The following is a 21,707-nucleotide window of genomic DNA, read 5'->3' as shown; positions in this document are numbered from 1 at the left end:
TTTTTTTGTGCTCGTTGCCATGGAGACTAGGCCAGAGGCCCAGGAACCAGCGGGGCTGATCCTTTAATAAAACACCTGCACTCTGCAGGAAGGCGACTTCTACAGAATTAGGGCAAAGACAAGGAAAGCTAATAATAGGATTAACAGTGTCCTGCTTTAGGAATTTAGGAATTAGATTATTTAACCAGCTCAACCTAGCTGTCCCAGCACAAGCCTGAGGCCTACAGCAGCCAGACAACACTGGAATCATCTCATGACATTTTATGCTTGGTAAATAAGCAGATTTCCTATCTGCTACAAGGGTTGATCAGACCAGTAGCAAAAAACAACTTGAATTTATATAGCACCTTTAACATAGTAAAACGTACCAAGGCACTTCACAGGAGTGATTTTCAAACAAAATTTGACACCAAGCCACAAAAGGAAATATTAGGACAGTGGTTGATTTTAAGGAGTGTCTTAAAAGGTGGAGAGGCGGAGAGGTTCAGGGAGGGAAGTCCAGCGCTTGCTCTGCGCTCTCGCACGCTTGCACACTCGCTCTGCACGCTCCGCTCTCGCACACTCGCTCTGCTGCGTCTTTATTTCACCTTGAAATGAATCTGCTGCTGATTGCTGGTGTTGAAGTGAAGCATTCTTTTGCTTACACAGGGGTCATTGTCTATCTACAGCTGGTATTGGTTTGGCCACAGGCTACACACCTGATTTCTATTTCATAATCTGTTACAGTATTTTTCAAAATGCCAATAATTAAATTTAAGAGACCTGCAATTGTGTTGCTTCAAGGATTAGCTTAGGAATTTTGAAGAATACTCAGGCCAGGTCTGAAAATCAGGAATATTTCCCCATTTATTACCAGCCTCTCTTTGCAAGAATTCTTTGCTAAGGTGGGTTAGAGAGGCAACTCTTTTGTGGAAGAGACTAACCCCAGGATGATTCTAAAAAGCTCTTCTCAAAATAAACTGAATTGTGATCCCATTGGTTTCAGAATCTTCAGCTGGTACTCATCACAGAGTCATAATGGCACAGAAGGAGGCTATTCGGCCCATCAAGTCCGTGCCGGCTCTCTGTCGAGCAATCCAGTCAGTCCCATTCCCCTGCTCTAACCCCGTAGCCCTGCAAGTTTATTTCCCTCAAGTGCCTATCCAGTCTCCCCATGAAAACACCGAGTGTCTCCGCTTCCATCGGCAGCGAATTCCAGGTCACCACTCGCTGCGTAAAAAAGTTTTCCCTCAAATCCCCCCTTGTATCTCTTGCCCAAAACCTCAAATCTGTGTCTCCTAGTCCTTGTACCATCAACTAGTGGGAACAGCCTTTCCCCGTCTAGCCTATCCAAACCCGTCATAATCTTGTACACCTCTATCAAATCACCCCTCAACCTCCTTTGCTCTAATGAAAACAAATCTAGCTTCTCCAACTTGTCCTTGTAGCTAAGATCCCCCATCCGTGGAATCATTCTGGTAAATCTCCTCTGCACCCCCTTTGTCCTTGTAGCTAAGATCCCCCATCCGTGGAATCATTCTGGTAAATCTCCTCTGCACCCCCTCAAGGGCCTTCACATCCTTCCTAAATGTGGTGACCAGAACTGGATGCAATACTCCAGTTGTGGCCTAACCAGCGCTTTATAAAGGTTCAGCATAACTTCTCTACTTTTGTACTCAATACCTCTATTTATGAAGCTCAAGATCCCATATGCTTTGTTAACCATTCTCTCAATATGTCCTGCCACCTTCAGAGACCTATGCACATTAACTCCCAGGTCCCTCTGTCCCTGCACACTCTTTAAAACTATGCCATTAAGTGTATATTGCCTCTCCCTGTTCCTTCTGCCAAAATGCATCACCTCACACTTCTCTGTATTAAATTCCATCTGCCACTTGTCTGCCCAATCTGCTAGCCTTTCCATGTCCTGCTGCAGTCGATTGATATCATCACTGTTTTGTCACACCCCCAAGTTTGGTGTCATCGGCAAATTTAGAAATTCTACTCTCTATTCCAATGGTCAGGTCATTTATATATATCAAAATAAGCAGTGGCCCCAGCACTGACCCTTGGGGAACACCACTGTCTACCATTCTCCAGTCTGAAAAACAGCCATTTACCACAACTCGCTGTTTTCTGTCCTTAAGCCAATTCCTTATCCAAGCTGCCACTGACCCACCTATTCCATGAGCGTCAATTTTGTTAACCAGCCTTCTATGTGGTACTTTGTCAAACGCCTTCTGAAAATCCATGTAGACAACATCCATTGCATTCCCGTCATCAATCCTGTTACTTCATCAAAAAATTCAATTAGATTAGTCAAACACGATCTTCCTTTTACAAACCTGTGTTGGCTCTCAATTAGCTTAAACCTCTCCAAATGTCCGTTAATTTTTTCCTTGATTATTGTTTCTAAAACTTTACCCACCACTGATGTTAAACTGACTGGCCTGTAATTACTAGGATTGTCCTTACACCCTTTCTTGAACAACGGTGTCACATTTGCTACTTTCCAATCCAAAGGCACCTCCCCCGCATCTAGGGAAGATTGGAAAATTACAGCAAGCCCTTCCGCTATCTCCTTCCCCAATTCCCTTAGCAACCTGGGATGCAAGCCATCCTTAGTAAACACCGATACAAAGTACTCATTGAGTATTCTAGCCTTGCCCTGCACTCTAAGCATATATCACCTTCTTTGTCTCTAATAGGCCCCATCCCGCCTCTTACTACCCGCTTACTGTTTACATGCTGGTAGAAGATTTTTGGGTTCCATTTTATGTTAACCGCCATTCTACGCTCATATTCTCTCTTTGCCAATCCTATTTTCATTTTTACATCCCCTCTCAACTTATTGCATTTGGTCTGGTTCTCCCCTGAAGAATTCACCTGACATGCATCATACACCCTCTTATTTTGTTTCGTCATCTTCTTTATCTCCCTCATCATCCAAGGAGCCCTTGCTTTGGTTCGCTTACCCTTCCCTCTTGTTGGAATGTACCTAGCCTGCACTTGGAACATCACCTCCTTAAAGATCACCCATTATTCTGTTACAGTTTTTCCTGTCAGTCTTTGGTTCCATTTTACCCTGGCTAGATCCTTTCGCATCCCATTGAAGTTAGCCCTATTCCAGTTTAGAAGTTCCACTCTAGATTGTTCCTTGCCCCTTTCCATTGCTAATCTAAATCTTTTGATACGATGATCACTCGTACCAAAGTGTTCTCCCACAGACACTTGGTCGGCCTGGCCCACCTCATTTCCCAGCAATGCCTTCTTCCTAGTTGGGCCAAGGAAATTCTCCTGAACACAGTTCAGAAATTCCTCCCCCTCCTTTCCCTTTACCCTAGGGGGGGGAACGGCGAGAGAGGGGGGGGGAACGGCGAGAGAGGGGGGGGGAACGGCGAGAGAGGGGGGGGGAACGGCGAGAGAGGGGGGGGAGAACGGCGAGAGAGGGGGGGGAACGGCGAGAGAGGGGGGGGAACGGCGAGAGAGGGGGGGGAACGGCGAGAGAGGGGGGGGAACGGCGAGAGAGGGGGGGGAACGGCGAGAGAGGGGGGGGGAACGGCGAGAGAGGGGGGGGGAACGGCGAGAGAGGGGGGGGGAACGGCGAGAGAGGGGGGGGAACGGCGAGAGAGGGGGGGGAACGGCGAGAGAGGGGGGGGAACGGCGAGAGAGGGGGGGGAACGGCGAGAGAGGGGGGGGAACGGCGAGAGAGGGGGGGGAACGGCGAGAGAGGGGGGGGAACGGCGAGAGAGGGGGGGGAACGGCGAGAGAGGGGGGGGAACGGCGAGAGAGGGGGGGAACGGCGAGAGAGGGGGGGAACGGCGAGAGAGGGGGGGAACGGCGAGAGAGGGGGGGAACGGCGAGAGAGGGGGGGAACGGCGAGAGAGGGGGGGAACGGCGAGAGAGGGGGGGAACGGCGAGAGAGGGGGGGAACGGCGAGAGAGGGGGGGAACGGCGAGAGAGGGGGGGAACGGCGAGAGAGGGGGGGAACGGCGAGAGAGGGGGGGAACGGCGAGAGAGGGGGGGAACGGCGAGAGAGGGGGGGAACGGCGAGAGAGGGGGGGAACGGCGAGAGAGGGGGGGAACGGCGAGAGAGGGGGGGAACGGCGAGAGAGGGGGGGAACGGCGAGAGAGGGGGGGAACGGCGAGAGAGGGGGGGAACGGCGAGAGAGGGGGGGAACGGCGAGAGAGGGGGGGAACGGCGAGAGAGGGGGGGAACGGCGAGAGAGGGGGGGAACGGCGAGAGAGGGGGGGAACGGCGAGAGAGGGGGGGAACGGCGAGAGAGGGGGGGAACGGCGAGAGAGGGGGGGAACGGCGAGAGAGGGGGGGAACGGCGAGAGAGGGGGGGAACGGCGAGAGAGGGGGGGAACGGCGAGAGAGGGGGGGAACGGCGAGAGAGGGGGGGAACGGCGAGAGAGGGGGGGAACGGCGAGAGAGGGGGGGAACGGCGAGAGAGGGGGGGAACGGCGAGAGAGGGGGGGAACGGCGAGAGAGGGGGGGAACGGCGAGAGAGGGGGGGAACGGCGAGAGAGGGGGGGAACGGCGAGAGAGGGGGGGAACGGCGAGAGAGGGGGGGAACGGCGAGAGAGGGGGGGAACGGCGAGAGAGGGGGGGAACGGCGAGAGAGGGGGGGAACGGCGAGAGAGGGGGGGAACGGCGAGAGAGGGGGGGAACGGCGAGAGAGGGGGGGAACGGCGAGAGAGGGGGGGAACGGCGAGAGAGGGGGGGAACGGCGAGAGAGGGGGGGAACGGCGAGAGAGGGGGGGAACGGCGAGAGAGGGGGGGAACGGCGAGAGAGGGGGGGAACGGCGAGAGAGGGGGGGAACGGCGAGAGAGGGGGGGAACGGCGAGAGAGGGGGGGAACGGCGAGAGAGGGGGGGAACGGCGAGAGAGGGGGGGAACGGCGAGAGAGGGGGGGAACGGCGAGAGAGGGGGGGAACGGCGAGAGAGGGGGGGAACGGCGAGAGAGGGGGGGAACGGCGAGAGAGGGGGGGAACGGCGAGAGAGGGGGGGAACGGCGAGAGAGGGGGGGAACGGCGAGAGAGGGGGGGAACGGCGAGAGAGGGGGGGAACGGCGAGAGAGGGGGGGAACGGCGAGAGAGGGGGGGAACGGCGAGAGAGGGGGGGAACGGCGAGAGAGGGGGGGAACGGCGAGAGAGGGGGGGAACGGCGAGAGAGGGGGGGAACGGCGAGAGAGGGGGGGAACGGCGAGAGAGGGGGGGAACGGCGAGAGAGGGGGGGAACGGCGAGAGAGGGGGGGAACGGCGAGAGAGGGGGGGAACGGCGAGAGAGGGGGGGAACGGCGAGAGAGGGGGGGAACGGCGAGAGAGGGGGGGAACGGCGAGAGAGGGGGGGAACGGCGAGAGAGGGGGGGAACGGCGAGAGAGGGGGGGAACGGCGAGAGAGGGGGGGAACGGCGAGAGAGGGGGGGAACGGCGAGAGAGGGGGGGAACGGCGAGAGAGGGGGGGAACGGCGAGAGAGGGGGGGAACGGCGAGAGAGGGGGGGAACGGCGAGAGAGGGGGGGGAACGGCGAGAGAGGGGGGGAACGGCGAGAGAGGGGGGGAACGGCGAGAGAGGGGGGGAACGGCGAGAGAGGGGGGGAACGGCGAGAGAGGGGGGGAACGGCGAGAGAGGGGGGGAACGGCGAGAGAGGGGGGGAACGGCGAGAGAGGGGGGGAACGGCGAGAGAGGGGGGGAACGGCGAGAGAGGGGGGGAACGGCGAGAGAGGGGGGGAACGGCGAGAGAGGGGGGAACGGCGAGAGAGGGGGGGGAACGGCGAGAGAGGGGGGGGAACGGCGAGAGAGGGAAGGAGAAAAGGTGGAAAGGACAATGGGTTCTTCTGTCTGAGCTTCAAGCTCTGAGTGCTAGTTACATGTCTGAAACCAAAGGGAAGCGATAGATTCACTCCAAATATTCGCTATCAAGATGTTAACAGTTCACATTCTATCAGTGCGGTTTTGCCAGCTTAAATAATTCAATATTTATTCCTCATTTGTATAGCTTTTAGTAATTTGATGCTGGATGCAAATTGAAAAAACAAACACATTGGCTTGAAATTCCCGCAGAAATCAACAAGCAAAATTAATTCTTAACTGGTGCGGGGGACTTTATTGGTCAGTTTGTAGTATAGAATCTTACAGCACAGGAGGCGGTCATTGGGCCCATCGTGCCTGTGTCGGCTTAATGTTTCGTTACAGTAAATAATTCGTATGGACCTGTGTACGAGGGATGTCTCGAACAGCGAAGGCTGCTGTTGTTTTTAAGCCAGGATTGGAAATCTGGCCAATGTTTCTCAAGCTTTATGGTGTGAGATTTTTCTTTGATCGAAAACGGAGGTCATTTGCACGTTTTCTTAAAAGTTACCAAATATTCCCGCTGCCAGAATTCAGTTACTGGGTCTACCTGCTTCTGCTTCTAATCAGTTCCCCAGCAAACCGTGGCGTTAATTCACAACGGTCTAATTTATGGTGTCCATTCCCATCTCGCCGCTGCAGCGAATTCTGGGCCATCGCCTTTGTAAACCTAAGACATTTTCTTTAAACCAATTCACTCCCCTCCTGCACCATTCGACAACCACTTGCTGCACTGCCCCAAGTGTCCATTTTTTCATCTGAGACAAGACATAACTCCAGAAGGCTATTCAACCACAGAAAGCATCTCAGAAAAGTCCGCCCCTGCCCATACCAGACATCCACGCACGTGCACTTGCCATTGGGGGAGGGGGGTGTCAGTGATTGAGATCAGGAATATGGACATGGGCTGATCCCGTCTTGAACCCACTGCCATGGAGGTCAATTATTGAGCGCTCAACTGCCACCCTGGCTGGGATCAGTTGGCTTAGCACAGCTCAGCCCAGGGATGGAGCCTGGGCCTCCCAGCCAGCTCAGCACAACCTAGGGATGGAGCCCGAAATCTCCCAGCTCAGCACAGCCCAGTGATTGAGCCTGGGCCTTCCAGCTCAGCACAGCCCATTGATGGAGCCTGGGCCTCCCAGTTCCATGTGACACATTTTGCATCCACGTCAGTAACTCCAGTGCATTCTGGTTGGTCACATCCAGCGGGAGTGACCACATCAGGTGTAAAGATTGGCTTCAGTGTGCGACATTGAGTGTGAAACAGATGTGTGCACTCACCCCTGTGCTGTATCAAGCGTGAAGGTGCTGACAGGAGTGGTGAACTGTCGGGTGTCCCACAGTCTGGCCTGTCGCTCGCGCATCTGAAAGAGACAATAAGGAAGGAGCCATCAATAACACAATTGTAAGGAAGGATATTAGCTCTGATGATGTGGAATCTGTATGGGTAGAGCTGAGAAATACCAAGCGGCAGAAAATGTTAGTAGGAGTTGTATACAGACCCCCAAACAGTAATGTGGAGGTTGGGGATGGCATTAAATGGGAAATTAGAGATGCGTGCAATAAGGGCACAGCAGTTATCATGGGTGACTTTAATTTACATATAGATTGGGCTAACCAAATTGGTAACAATACCGTGGAGGAGGAATTCCTGGAGTGGTTTCCTGGACCAATATGTCGAGGAACCAACTAGAGATCAGGTCATCTTAGACTGGGTATTATATAATGACAAAGGAATAATTAGCAATCTTGTTGTGCAAGGCCCCTTGGGGCGGAGCGATCATAATATGATAGAATTCTTCATTAAGATGGAGAGTGAAGTAATTGACTCAGAGACTAGGGTCCTGAATTTAAATAAAGGAAACTACGATGGTATGAGGCGCGAGTTGGGTAGGATTGATTGGGGAATGTTACTCAAAGGGTTGACGGTGGATAGGCAATGGCAAACATTTAAAGATTGCATGGATGAACTACAGAATTTGTTCATCCCTGTTTGGCATAAAAATAAAACAGAAAAGGTGACTCAACCGTGGCTAACAAGGGAAATTAGGGATAGCATAAGATCCAAGGAGAGGACATATAAATTGGCCAGAAAAAGCAGCAAACCTGAGGATTGGGAGCAGTTTAGGTTTCACCAAAGGAGGACAAAGGGATTAATTAAGAGGGGGAAAATAGAGTATGAGAGTAAGCTTTCAGGGAACATAAAAACTGACTGTAAAAGCTTCTATAGATATGTGAAGAGAAAAAGATTGGTGAAGTCAAGCGTAGGTCCCTTGCAGTCAGAATCAGGGGAATTTATAATGGGGAACAAAGAAATGGCAGACCAATTAAATACATACTTTGGTTCTGTCTTCACAAAGGAGGACACAAATAACCTCCCAGAGGTGTCCGGGAATATAGGGTCTAATGAGAGGAAGGAACTGAATGAAATCAGTATTTGTAGGGAAATGATGTTAGGGAAATTGACGGGATTGAAGGCCGATAAATCCCCAGGGCCTGATAATCTACATCCTAGGGTACTTAAGGAAATGGCCCTAGAAATAGTAGATGCATTGCTGGTCATCTTCCAAAATTCTATCGACTCTGGAACAGTTCCCATGGATTGGAGGGTAGCTAATGTTACCCCACCATTCAAAAAAGGTGGTAGAGAGAAAACGGGGAATTATAGACCGGTAAGCCTGATATCGGTAGTGGGGAAAATGCTAGAGTCCATTATAAAAGATGTAATAGCAGAGCACTTGGAAAACAGTGACAGGATCGGACAAAGTCAACATGGATTTACAAAAGGTAAATCGTGCTTGACTAATTACTGGAATTTTTTGAGGATGTAACTGGTAGAATAGATAAGGGAGAACCAGTGGATGTGGTATATTTGGACTTTCATAAAGCTTTCGATAAGGTCCCGCATAAGAGATTAGCGTGCAAAGTTAAAGCACACGGGATTGGGGGTAAGGTACTGAATTGGATAGAGAACTGGTTGGCAGACAGGAAGCAAAGAGTTGGAATAAACGGGTCTTTTTCCAAGTGGCAGGCAGTGACTGGTGGGGTACCGCAGGGATCGGTCCTAGGGCCCCAGCTATTCACAATATATATTAATGATCTAGACGCGGGAACTAGATGTAATATCTCCAAGTTTGCAGACGACACAAAGCTGGGTGGGCATGTGTGCTGTGAGGAGGATGCCGAGAAACTCCAGTATGATTTGGACAGGTTGGGTGATTGGGCAGAAGCATGGCAGATGCAGTATAATGTGGATAAATGCGAGGTTATCCACTTTGGTGGCAAAAACAGGAAGGTAGATTATTATCTGAACGGCAATAGATTGGGAGAAGGGGAAGTGCAACAAGACCTGGGTGTCCTTGTGCACCAGTCGCTGAAGGTAAGCATGCAGGTGCAGCAGGTGGTTAAGGCGGCAAATGGTATGCTGGCCTTCATAGCGAGTGGATTCGAGTACAGGAGCAAGGATGTCTTGCTGCAGTTGTACAGGGCCTTGGTGAGACCACACTTTGAGTATTGTGTGCAGTTCTGGTCGCCTTATCTGAGGAAGGATGTTCTTGCCATGGTGGGAGTGCAGCGAAGATTCACCAGACTGATACCTGGGATGGCAGGAATGACGTATGAGGCGAGATTGGGTCGATTGGGCTTATATTCACTAGAGTTTAGAAGAATGAGAGGGGATCTCATTGAAACTTATAAGATTCTGAGGGGGATTGACAGGGTAGATGCTGAGAATGTTCCCGATGGCGGGGGGAGTCCAGAACCAAGGGTCACAGTCTAATGATAAGGGGTAAGCCATTTAGGACTGAGATGAGGAGGCATTTCTTCACCCAGAGAGTGGTGAACCTGTGGAATTCTCTACCACAAAAGGCAGTTGAGGCCAATTCATTAAATATATTCAAGGAGTTAAGGCTAAAGGGATCAAGGGATATGGGGAGAAGGCAGGGACAGGGAACTGAGTTTGAATGATCAGCCATGATCTCACTGAGGGGCCGAATGGCCTACTCCTGCTCCTATCTTCTATGTTTCTATTAAACAGCAGAAGAAGCGAGAGATCGAGGGTCCCGCACCACGGCACTGCCGGAACAAGCGACTGTCCCACACCCACACCACGGCACTGCCGAACGAGGGATGGAGGGAGGGTCCCACACCCGCACCCCGACACTGCCTGAACAAGCAGGCGGAAGGAGGGACTGGACGCTGGCTACAGGCACGGACAGTGTCCGAGATCCTTCTGGACTTCCGGGGGGGGAGGGGGTGTAGTTTCAGAGCGGATCCAGGATTCCAAAGCTCCCGGGGACAGGTAGGAACGCCATTCAGCCCAATCCAGAAATCCCTCGTCAGTATAGCACTGTGGGCATGAGGAGGCCATCCACATAGGGGCCTGTTATTGGGGGTGGGCTATGGTGCCTGCACGTAGGAGCTGGGCAGTAGGAAGCAACATATGGAACAGTACACATGGGCTGGTCAGTTGGGGGTGAGATACAGGATTGCAGACTCAATTAGCCAGTCAGTAAAGGGGGGGTGGGAGTGAGGGGCGATGCATAGCAACATGAAGAACTTGCATTTCTATAGCGGCTTTCATGTCCACATAACATCCCAAAGCACTTCACAGCCAATGAAGTACTTTTTGAAGTGTAGTCACTGTTGTAATGAGAGGGCATCTCATCGAAACGTATAAAAATCTGACAGGGCTAGACAGACTGGATGCAGGGAGGATGTTTCCCCTGGCTGGGGGATCTAGAACGAGGGGTCACAGTCTCAGGATACAGGGTAGGACATTTAGGGCTGAGATGAAGAGAAATGTCTTCACTCAGAGGGTGGTGAACCTGTGGAAACCCCTACCACAGAAGGCTGTGGCGGCCAAGTCACTGAATATATTTAAGAAGGAGATACATAGATTTCCAGACACAAAAGGCATCATGGGGTATGGGGAGAAAGCGGAAATATGGTATTGAGATAGAGGATCAGCCACGATCATGTTGAATGGAGGAGCAGGCTCGAAGGGCCGAATGGCTTACTCCTGCTCCTATTTTTCTATGGGTTTTTTTCTATGTTAACAAGGAAATGTGGAAGCCAATCTACACACAGCAAGATTCCACAAACTGCAATGTGATAAAGACCAAATAATCTGTTTTGTTTAGTGATGTTAGTTGAGGGATAAATATTGGCCAGGACACCGGGCAAATTCCCCTGCTCTTCTTCCAATAGTGCCGTGGGATCTTTTACGTCCACCTGAGCGCAGACGGGGCCTCGGTTTAACGTCTCATCCAAAAGACTCCACCTCCGACAGTGCAGCGCTCCCTCAGCACTGTACAGGAGAGTCAGCCTGAACTTTGTGCTCAAGTCTCTGGAATGGGACTTGAACCCATGATCTTCTGACTCAAAGACAAGAGTGCTACCCACATCTCCAGTCAGGATGAGGGTCGAGATTCAGAACCGTTAATGCAGGGCGAGTCAGTGCGAGATGGACACAAGCATTTATAGCATACTGGTCAGTATCGCATCAGAGTGGGAGTTCTGTGGCTCTGGCGCGTTTCTGGAATGGTGAGAGATTGGAGTGAGGCTCTCAGAAGGGTCGCTGCACCATTGAAACTGCTCACGCCACTAAGGCTACTGCCGCCTGTTGCACAGTTACAGCACCGTCATGTGGAGACGCGCTTGCATACGCCACTGAGCCTGTTACAGCAGCAGCGATAGTTACCTTGCTAAACCCGGTCGACAGAACGGTGTCTGACGTGTTGAGCCACATCAGCCTGGAATCCTTGATGTTGTCGTGGCCTTGAACGCTCTGGAAAACAGACAAGACGTTATGCACACACACAACCCAACAAACAGCCAGGGGGGAACAACCCCCAGCCCCAACCCAGGACTCCAGACCCGACCCAGCCCCCAGGACCCTTTCCCCTCCCCTCCCCTCCCCACAATGCAGCACTATCTCTGCTGCCTGCTATTCACAAGAACGGTCCAACAATAACAGCAGCCCCAGCCCACGCTGACTGATCCCAGGCCAAAGAAAAGCACCCACTTCGCAATCTGCACTTGTACAAATATTTACCGTGATGGCAACAGATGTATTGAGTTTGCCCGCCGGTCAGTGCCAGAGAGAAGGACTGGAAAAACAGTCAGGCCAGCTGGGCCGAGAGAGCAGGACCCTTCCCCCACTCAGAGCAGCTACAATGACGCCCGTAAAATCCTCACCCTCTCCGGTCCCACCTGCCCTTTTCCCTGTTCCACAAGCTAAAATGGAACGCCTGCATTTTAAAAATTAATTCTCAGGATGTGGGCGTTGCTGGGAGGGCCGGCATTTATTGCCCATCCCTAGTTGCCCTGAATCGAGTGGCTTGCTCGGTCACTTCAGAGGGCAGTTGAGACTCAACCATTTTGGTGTGGGACTGGAGTCACATATAGGCCCAGACCGGCTAAGGATGGCAGGTTTCCTTCCCTAAAGGACATCAGTGAACCAGTCGGGTTTTTACAACAATCCGACAGCTTCACAATACCAGCTTTCTTTTAAAACTGAACTCAAATTCTCAAAATGACCAGGTGGGGAATCTGAACTCATGTTCTCTGGATTACTAGTCCAGTAACATAACCAGTACACTGGGTGATGTAGTCACAGGGTTGGTAGCTGACCACTAGCCAGGGCTCCACACCCAATCCTTCACTGAGAGTGTTGCTCACGGAGAGGCCAGTGCACTTGATCGGCTGATCACTGCGCTTGGAACGCGAGCACTCAAGTGTTTATTGTGCTTCACTGCCAGGGCTTGTTTAAGAAAAAATAATTCGCATTTACATAGTGCGTTTCATGACCTCAGAACGTTCCAAAGTGCTTTACAGCCAATTAAATAATTTTGATGTTTAGTCACTGTTGTAATGTAGGAAACGCGGCAGCCATTTTGTGCACAGCAAGCTCCTCTTTGCCTCAACGTTGCCTTTAAGCTGCGTGGCCCTCCAGGGATCCCGCGCAGCCAGCTTTTCAATGCAAAAAACGCGTATTTTGAAAGGCCTGCACAGCCTCTTAAAGGAGCCGCGTGGCGCCCAAAAAAATTACAGGGAACATTGCTCCGCCTCCCTCTCCTCCTTTAAGACCCACCTCTTTGACCGAGCTTTCAGTCTCCCCTCCTTTAATGGAAAGCCTGCATTTTTTAAAGTCCATTTTTCTTTATTCCCCCGTGAAGCGCCTTGGGACGTTTTTCTACATTGAAGGCGCTGTATAAATGCAAGCCCCGATTGCAGGGGGTGCCTTACAGCAACGGAAAATAGAACCCTGCGCTATCAGCCATTGATGACACCCAGTACAAAGTGAAGGGCCTCCCTAAGCGGATTAAGTGGACACTGCTTGTTCTCAATCAAAATATTAGTAAGTTAAGGACTCTTTGTTTAGAGATTCTCCAGCTAATGCTGACTCTGGATACACTGGTTTAATGACTGCACCGCTTCCAGTTTGAGTGCAGTGTGTTTAGGAAGAGTTATTTTAAACTAATACAGCGGAGATAGGAAAAATAAACTCCGGACAAACGACTGCCTCAGTGGGAGAGTGACAGCTTCCTGCTGTCCTCCACCTTCACTCGGCCTCTGCTGCCATCCACATCATTAAAAACTACAGAAAACAGCCCTTCTGATAAGCCTGGGCTCAGCTGACAGCAGCAGACAGGAATCGCTGCTCAACCTTAAGCAGCGTCGACTCTCGCTGACCCCAACCCGCCTCGTCTCTCAAACATACAGGAAAAGACCCGTTGACCCGCAAGCCTGCCCCACACGCGATGGCTGGAGCATCATGACTAAACACCTCCTCCCTCTCGCCTCCCTTCCGTCATGTAATCTCCTGCAAGAGGCAAAAAAAAGAGGAAATCCCCAGGGCCATTAAGGGAAAAAAGACTCCATTTCCTCTCCGAACCCCTCAGCTGATCGAAAGCAGTCCAGGAGATCACACAGACCAAGTGTGGGGCAAAGAGGGAGTCAATCCCGGATTAGGACAGCTCTGTGGCTCTGTCCCCACCACCCCCGCTCCCCCCACCACCCCCGCTCCCCCCCCCACCCCCGCTCCCCCCACCACCCCCGCTCCCCCCCACCACCCCCGCTCCCCCCTCCCCCCACCACCCCCGCTCCCCCTCCCCCCACCACTCCCCCTCTCGCTGGGTAAATCTGGGCTCCTTCCCAATGTCGAGTTCACAGCATTTATTCTCCCTCACTGCAGTCTCCACTCCCAACACTAGGTGAAATCTCAGAGATCACCACTCCATCACTCAGGGACAACACAGCAAGTAGGTTAAAGAAAATATCGGCGAACTTTCCCTCTAACTGCCCCTCACCGCACCACAATCAGAGCCCCCAACATGACTGAAACGGTTGAAGAGCGAGACAGATTGCAAACCCACAAACACATGGGAGCCCTGTTTATACAGAGATTGCGAAGGCTGACTCAGAGCAAGTGAGATGTGGCAGGTCTGTATGGAATGTGCGAATGGCACAGGTTACAATTAAGGCCTAATCAGACTGACTGATCACTGAGTGTCTGAGGTAACATCTCCATTACAAGGAGAGGTCCCAGGGGGCCATGGGCACAGCCAGAGTGATGACTGTTTACACAGGGAGCTCTTACATCCAGCACAGTGCCCAAAATACCACACATTCCAAGGGCAGCCGAGCCTGTTTCCCTCAGCCCGTTTCCATGACAACGCTTCCGGGCCGAGGAGCCTGAGTTCTGTGCAGTCTCAGCCCAGGATCGAGGACTGTGCAGCACAGCTCATTATAAGAGAGAGGCTAAGCCCCTGCGAGAGAAAACCCTAGTTTGCACAGCCATTAACCCCTGTGAGGCCTCGGCCTCCTCCAGTCCCAGAGCAGATAATCAGGCTTGGTTTACTTAGCGGCTGCTGTCAAATGTAAACATTCAGACATCTGGTATAAATTCTAATTCCGCACTGCAATAATCAACGGAGCTTTACCTAACGATTTATCACGTGTGCAACACGATCCAGGACTGACCCAGCCAAGCCTCCACACACCTGCCAATCTAAACCCTGCTCCCCATAATCCCCTCTCCAAATTCACTGAACAAGCCCCCGCAACCCTGATTCCAATTCACTTAAACCCCCCATATCCCCCAGATGCAAATTTACACCCCTCCCCCACTTTGACCCTCCCCCGCCCTCCCAGTCCATAATTACTCGCTCCCACTTACATCCCATGACGCTAACACACGCTGCACTAATCCCAGGACAGACGAAGCCCCAGGAACGAGGAGGGGGCGGGGGGTGGGGGGGTAAGAGGAGGGGGGGGCGCAGGGAGGGGTGGTGAGAGGAGCGGGAGCTCACATCCAGCTCTTGGTATTGAGCATGACTCACTTCATTGATGTCGTTCCAGTTCCTCACATCCCAAAAGATCTGTAACCAAACAATCCGCCCCCACTCCCCCCCCCACACCCGCTCCTTTCCCCCCAGCGAGAAACTACCACAGCCAAAAAACAGAAAGAGGGTCCCTTTAACATGAGAACTGGAAGGCCAGGACCTTTCCAAAGGCCCATGCGTCTGGTCTGTGACTGTGGGAAGTTCTCATGAGAAGAGCTAAGCACTGAGCAGCGTTTCAGCCATTAACGGCTGGATCAGAGGAGGTTACAAGCACTCAGTGGATGGAGCTCAGCCCTGAGCCCTAATTCAACCCAGGTGTTTGGCACACAAACACATCTTCACAAACCATTGCCTCAGAGGTCGGGAGAGAGGGGGGCGGGAAGGAGGGAGGGGGTGAAGCATTTTTAGAAACACCGCAGCACATCCATGAGGCCCCTGAGATTACCGACACACAAGGAGCAGCAGAGTCAGGATTTCCAAACGGCTCGGTTACCCACAGCCCTGGCCAAACAACAATCAAATCCGCCTCATGGCCTGGGACTTGCAGAGAATTCCTGGATTGAAATTCTGCTGAGTGGCCACAGGGCCCCAGTCAGAGCCGCACCCTGTGATTCCATGCCAGCTGCTTCAAACCCTTTCACCTCTGGCTCAGGGCCTGAAATAAACTGTTCCCACCGGCACTGGATGCAAATCGGACCCCTAGCTCCCCGCTTGGGGAGGGGAGGATCATATCCCTTGATACCCTTACCTAACAAAAATCTACTGGTGTGACAGAGTAGAGAGCGCCTTACTCTGTATCAAACCCGTGCGGTACCTGCCCTGGGAGTGTTTGATGGGACAGTGTAGAGGGAACTTTACTCTGTATCTAACCCATGCTGTACCTGCCCTGGGAGTGTTTGATGGGACAGTGTAGAGGGAGCTTTACTTTGTATCAACCCGTGCTGCAACTGCCCTGGGAGTGTTTCATGGGACAATGTAGAGGGAGCTTTACTCTGTATCTAAGCATTGCTGTACCTGCCCTGGGAGTGTTTGATGGGACAGTGTAGAGGGAGCTTTACTCTGTATCTAAGCATTGCTGTACCTGCCCCGGGAGTGTTTGATGGGACAGTGTAGAGGGAGCTTTACTCTGTATCTAACCCGTGCTGTACCTGCCCCGGGAGTGTTTGATGGGACAGTGTAGAGGGAGCTTTACTCTGTATCTAACCCGTGCTGTACCTGCCCTGGGAGTGTTTGATGGGACAGTGTAGAGGGAGCTTTACTCTGTATCTAACCCATGCTGTACCTGCCCTGGGGGTGTTTGATGGGACAGTGTAGAGGGAGCTTTACTCTGTATCTAACCCATGCTGTACCTGCCCTGGGGGTGTTTGATGGGACAGTGTAGAGGGAGCTTTACTCTGTATCTAACCCATGCTGTACCTGCCCTGGGGGTGTTTGATGGGACAGTGTAGAGGGAGCTTTACTCTGTATCTAACCCGTGCTGTACCTGCCCTGGGAGTGTTTGATGGGACAGTGTAGAGGGAGCTTTACTCTGTATCTAACCCGTGCTGTACCTGCCCCGGGAGTGTTTGATGGGACAGTGTAGAGGGAGCTTTACTCTGTATCTAACCCGTGCTGTACCTGCCCTGGGAGTGTTTGATTGGACAGTGTAGAGGGAGCTTTACTCTGTATCTAACCCATGCTGTACCTGCCCTGGGAGTGTTTGATTGGACAGTGTAGAGGGAGCTTTACTCTGTATCTAACCCGTGCTGTACCTGCCCTGGGGGTGTTTGATGGGACAGTGTAGAGGGAGCTTTACTCTGTATCTAACCCATGCTGTACCTGCCCTGGGAGTGTTTGATGGGACAGTGTAGAGGGAGCTTTATTCTGTATCTAACCCATGCTGTACCTGCCCTGGGAGTGTTTGATGGGACAGTGTAGAGGGAGCTTTACTCTGTATCTAACCCATGCTGTACCTGCCCTGGGGGTGTTTGATGGGACAGTGTAGAGGGAGCTTTACTCTGTATCTAACCCATGCTGTACCTGCCCTGGGGGTGTTTGATGGGACAGTGTAGAGGAGCTTTACTCTGTATCTAACCCGTGCTGTACCTGCCCTGGGAGTGTTTGATGGGACAGTGTAGAGGGAGCTTTACTCTGTATCTAACCCGTGCTGTACCTGCCCCGGGAGTGTTTGATGGGACAGTGTAGAGGGAGCTTTACTCTGTATCTAACCCGTGCTGTACCTGCCCTGGGAGTGTTTGATTGGACAGTGTAGAGGGAGCTTTACTCTGTATCTAACCCATGCTGTACCTGCCCTGGGAGTGTTTGATTGGACAGTGTAGAGGGAGCTTTACTCTGTATCTAACCCGTGCTGTACCTGCCCCGGGAGTGTTTGATGGGACAGTGTAGAGGGAGCTTTACTCTGTATCTAACCCATGCTGTACCTGCCCTGGGGGTGTTTGATGGGACAGCGTAGAGGGAGCTTTACTCTGTATCTAACCCGTGCTGTACCTGCCCCGGGAGTGTTTGATGGGACAGTGTAGAGGGAGCTTTACTCTGTATCTAACCCATGCTGTACCTGCCCTGGGGGTGTTTGATGGGACAGTGTAGAGGGAGCTTTACTCTGTATCTAACCCGTGCTGTACCTGCCCTGGAACCATGTGGATGGAGCTAACCTGTGTTGAGAGACCCAGGGTGCTCAGTGCTGACACTGGATGCCTGTAGAAGCAAACGTTTCATTGCACCACTAATAGTCCATCACGCACATGGTGAAAATGTCCAGTCATCTGTTGTCAGTGTCAGTTACCAGCAGGAAATGGATGTCTGCCAGGTAAAACTTAAACTGTCAAAATGCATCTCTCCCCCACAACACTGCGCTGGGACAAACACGAACCCCCACCCAGGCCAGGCCAGACTGACTCAGGGGACAACGGGGTGGCGAAGGTGGAAGGTATATCCAGGTGGGATGGCTTCAGCAAGGTGTTTCCACCTGTGAGCCAAGTTTCAGTCAAAACCAGGATGTCAATGCAATCATCCACAATAAGGCCATGGATGGTCAGAGCCTTGTCCACGGGCGAAGTGACATTCTGGAGGGAAATGTGGAGAGGGGCAGTGATTGATCCGCTGGCAGAGTCCATGGGGGTAGTGATGGGTAGAGTGAGCAGGAGGGGAAGGAGGTTGGCCAGATTAGCCCCCAGTGAGCTCACTTGGCTGGGAAGTCAGCCAGAGAGGATGATGGGGTTGCTGGTGGTAAGGAAGTAGTAATGGGTGACTCAGTGGGCCCTTCAGAGAATGCCGAGAGCAGCACAAAGGGTAACTGGGCTTATTCAGGGGGGGGTTCAATCTGGCAACCAAACCTTGAACTGCCATACAAACCTCTGCCACAATAACTGTCCACTCTCAGCGAGCATGTTTTATATACGCTCACAGTGGATGCCCTGCCCAACGGCTCCCCATTCATCCCACACCCAGTCTTTACCATCTGACCTACAGCCCCTCCTAGCTGGATAGTTAAGCTCTCACCCACCCCAGGGCTCAGAAGGTGCAATGCCCTCTACACCCTGTTCAAGGGTGCAGGTATTATGAGGTTCTGAAATGCCCCACTTTCAGTCCAGTACCTAACATCCCACTCCCACACACAGGACCCAAATTGAGGAGCCAAGATGGAGGAAGCAAAGATTACCTGCACAGCTGAAGACTTGGTCCGCGGGTCAAAAACTCGCAGCTTCTTATCCTAATAAACAAGGGAAAACCGTTAAAATAAAGAAAGATGGGTTAATCCACATTTAGAGGAAGAGCCAGTGTTTTAAAAAGAGTTAGTAACATAAATCGCCATATAATAATCTCTTACCAGGCATAATAACCAAACACTACTAGAGGGCAGTGTGGACTGACCAACACTGGTCACAGACAGACCAGTCGGACCAGGGCATCACACACTGCTAAGAGGCTGGTCAACAGTACCGGGGAGTGAGAGAGAAGCGGAGAAAGGCAGGAGAGGGAGGAGACAGACAGACCGGGGGGGGGGGGGGGGGAGAGGAGTGGTGGCGGGGGGCGAGCGAGGGCGGGGCGGACAGAGGGAGAGACAGACTGAGGGGCAGACGGGGGGGGGGGGGGGGAAAGAGACGGGGGGGGGAAAGAGACGGGGGGGGAAAGAGACGGGGGGGGGAAAGAGACGGGGGGGGGAAAGAGACGGGGGGGGGAAAGAGACGGGGGGGGGGAAAGAGACGGGGGGGGAAAAGAGACGGGGGGGGAAAAGAGACGGGGGGGGAAAAGAGACGGGGGGGAAAAGAGACGGGGGGGGAAAAGAGACGGGGGGGGAAAAGAGACGGGGGGGGGAAAAGAGACGGGGGGGGAAAAGAGACGGGGGGGGAAAAGAGACGGGGGGGGGAAAAGAGACGGGGGGGGAAAAGAGACGGGGGGGGAAAAGAGACGGGGGGGGAAAAGAGACGGGGGGGGAAAAGAGACGGGGGGGAAGAGGAAAAGAGACGGGGGGGGAAAAGAGACGGGGGGGAAAAGAGACGGGGGGGGAAAAAGAGACGGGGGGGGAAAAGAGACGGGGGGGGAAAAGAGACGGGGGGGGGAAAAGAGACGGGGGGGGAAAAGAGACGGGGGGGGAAAAGAGACGGGGGGGGAAAAGAGACGGGGGGGGAAAAGAGACGGGGGGGGAAAAGAGACGGGGGGGGAAAAGAGACGGGGGGGGAAAAGAGACGGGGGGGGAAAAGAGACGGGGGGGGAAAAGAGACGGGGGGGGAAAAGAGACGGGGGGGGGAAAAGAGACGGGGGGGGAAAAGAGACGGGGGGGGAAAAGAGACGGGGGGGGAAAAGAGACGGGGGGGGAAAAGAGACGGGGGGGGAAAAGAGACGGGGGGGGAAAAGAGACGGGGGGGGAAAAGAGACGGGGGGGGAAAAGAGACGGGGGGGGAAAAGAGACGGGGGGGGAAAAGAGACGGGGGGGGAAAAGAGACGGGGGGGGAAAAGAGACGGGGGGGGAAAAGAGACGGGGGGGGAAAAGAGACGGGGGGGGAAAAGAGACGGGGGGGGAAAAGAGACGGGGGGGGAAAAGAGACGGGGGGGGAAAAGAGACGGGGGGGGAAAAGAGACGGGGGGGGAAAAGAGACGGGGGGGGAAAAGAGACGGGGGGGGAAAAGAGACGGGGGGGGAAAAGAGACGGGGGGGGAAAAGAGACGGGGGGGGAAAAGAGACGGGGGGGGGAAAAGAGACGGGGGGGGAAAAGAGACGGGGGGGGTAAAAGAGACGGGGGGGGAAAAGAGACGGGGGGGGAAAAGAGACGGGGGGGAAAAGAGACGGGGGGGGAAAAGAGACGGGGGGGGGAAAAGAGACGGGGGGGAAAAGAGACGGGGGGGGAAAAGAGACGGGGGGGGAAAGAGACGGGGGGGGAAAAGAGACGGGGGGGGGAAAAGAGACGGGGGGGGAAAAGAGACGGGGGGGGAAAAGAGACGGGGGGGGAAAAGAGACGGGGGGGGAAAAGAGACGGGGGGGGAAAAGAGACGGGGGGGGAAAAGAGACGGGGGGGGAAAAGAGACGGGGGGGGAAAAGAGACGGGGGGGGAAAAGAGACGGGGGGGGAAAAGAGACGGGGGGGGAAAAGAGACGGGGGGGGAAAAGAGACGGGGGGGGAAAAGAGACGGGGGGGGAAAAGAGACGGGGGGGGGAAAAGAGACGGGGGGGAAAAGAGACGGGGGGGAAAAGAGACGGGGGGGAAAAGAGACGGGGGGGAAAAGAGACGGGGGGGGAAAAGAGACGGGGGGGAAAAGAGACGGGGGGGAAAAGAGACGGGGGGGAAAAGAGACGGGGGGGAAAAGAGACGGGGGGGAAAAGAGACGGGGGGGAAAAGAGACGGGGGGGGAAAAGAGACGGGGGGGAAAAGAGACGGGGGGGAAAAGAGACGGGGGGGAAAAGAGACGGGGGGGAAAAGAGACGGGGGGGAAAAGAGACGGGGGGGGAAAAGAGACGGGGGGGAAAAGAGACGGGGGGGAAAAGAGACGGGGGGGAAAAGAGACGGGGGGGAAAAGAGACGGGGGGGAAAAGAGACGGGGGGGAAAAGAGACGGGGGGGGAAAAGAGACGGGGGGGGAAAAGAGACGGGGGGGAAAAGAGACGGGGGGGAAAAGAGACGGGGGGGAAAAGAGACGGGGGGGAAAAGAGACGGGGGGGAAAAGAGACGGGGGGGAAAAGAGACGGGGGGGGAAAGGGGGAAAAGAGACGGGGGGGGAAAAGAGACGGGGGGAAGAGACGGGGGAAAAGAGACGGGGGGGGAAAAGAGACGGGGGGAAAAGAGACGGGGGGGGAAAAGAGACGGGGGGGAAAAGAGACGGGGGGGGAAAAGAGACGGGGGGGGAAAAGAGACGGGGGGGAAAAGAGACGGGGGGGAAAAGAGACGGGGGGGAAAAGAGACGGGGGGGAAAAGAGACGGGGGGGAAAAGAGACGGGGGGGAAAAGAGACGGGGGGGAAAAGAGACGGGGGGGAAAAGAGACGGGGGGGAAAAGAGACGGGGGGGGAAAAGAGACGGGGGGGAAAAGAGACGGGG

At 53.6% G+C, this 21,707-nt stretch overlaps 1 protein-coding gene across 2 annotated transcripts in view; it reads right to left on the bottom strand.

The window, feature by feature from the left end:
• Nucleotides 1–21,707, bottom strand: part of coro7 (coronin 7) — a 167,867-nt gene that overhangs the window by 123,863 nt on the left and 22,297 nt on the right. For both annotated transcript variants that reach the window (XM_086001018.1, XM_086001017.1), the window contains exons 7-9: nucleotides 18,841–18,891; nucleotides 11,537–11,623; nucleotides 7,117–7,199 (exon numbers count right to left, since the gene is read on the bottom strand). In XM_086001018.1, the coding sequence (XP_085857144.1) occupies nucleotides 7,117–7,199; nucleotides 11,537–11,623; nucleotides 18,841–18,891 (221 nt within the window). The remainder of the gene's footprint in view (nucleotides 1–7,116; nucleotides 7,200–11,536; nucleotides 11,624–18,840; nucleotides 18,892–21,707) is intronic.

Source organism: Somniosus microcephalus, chromosome 11 (assembly GCF_052327205.1).
Source record: "Somniosus microcephalus isolate GS21.2 chromosome 11, FLI_Smic_1.0, whole genome shotgun sequence".
Taxonomy (NCBI): Eukaryota; Metazoa; Chordata; class Chondrichthyes; order Squaliformes; family Somniosidae; genus Somniosus; species Somniosus microcephalus.
The sequence above is the reverse complement of the archived record's forward strand: the minus strand, read 5'-3'. Positions and strand labels throughout refer to the sequence as shown.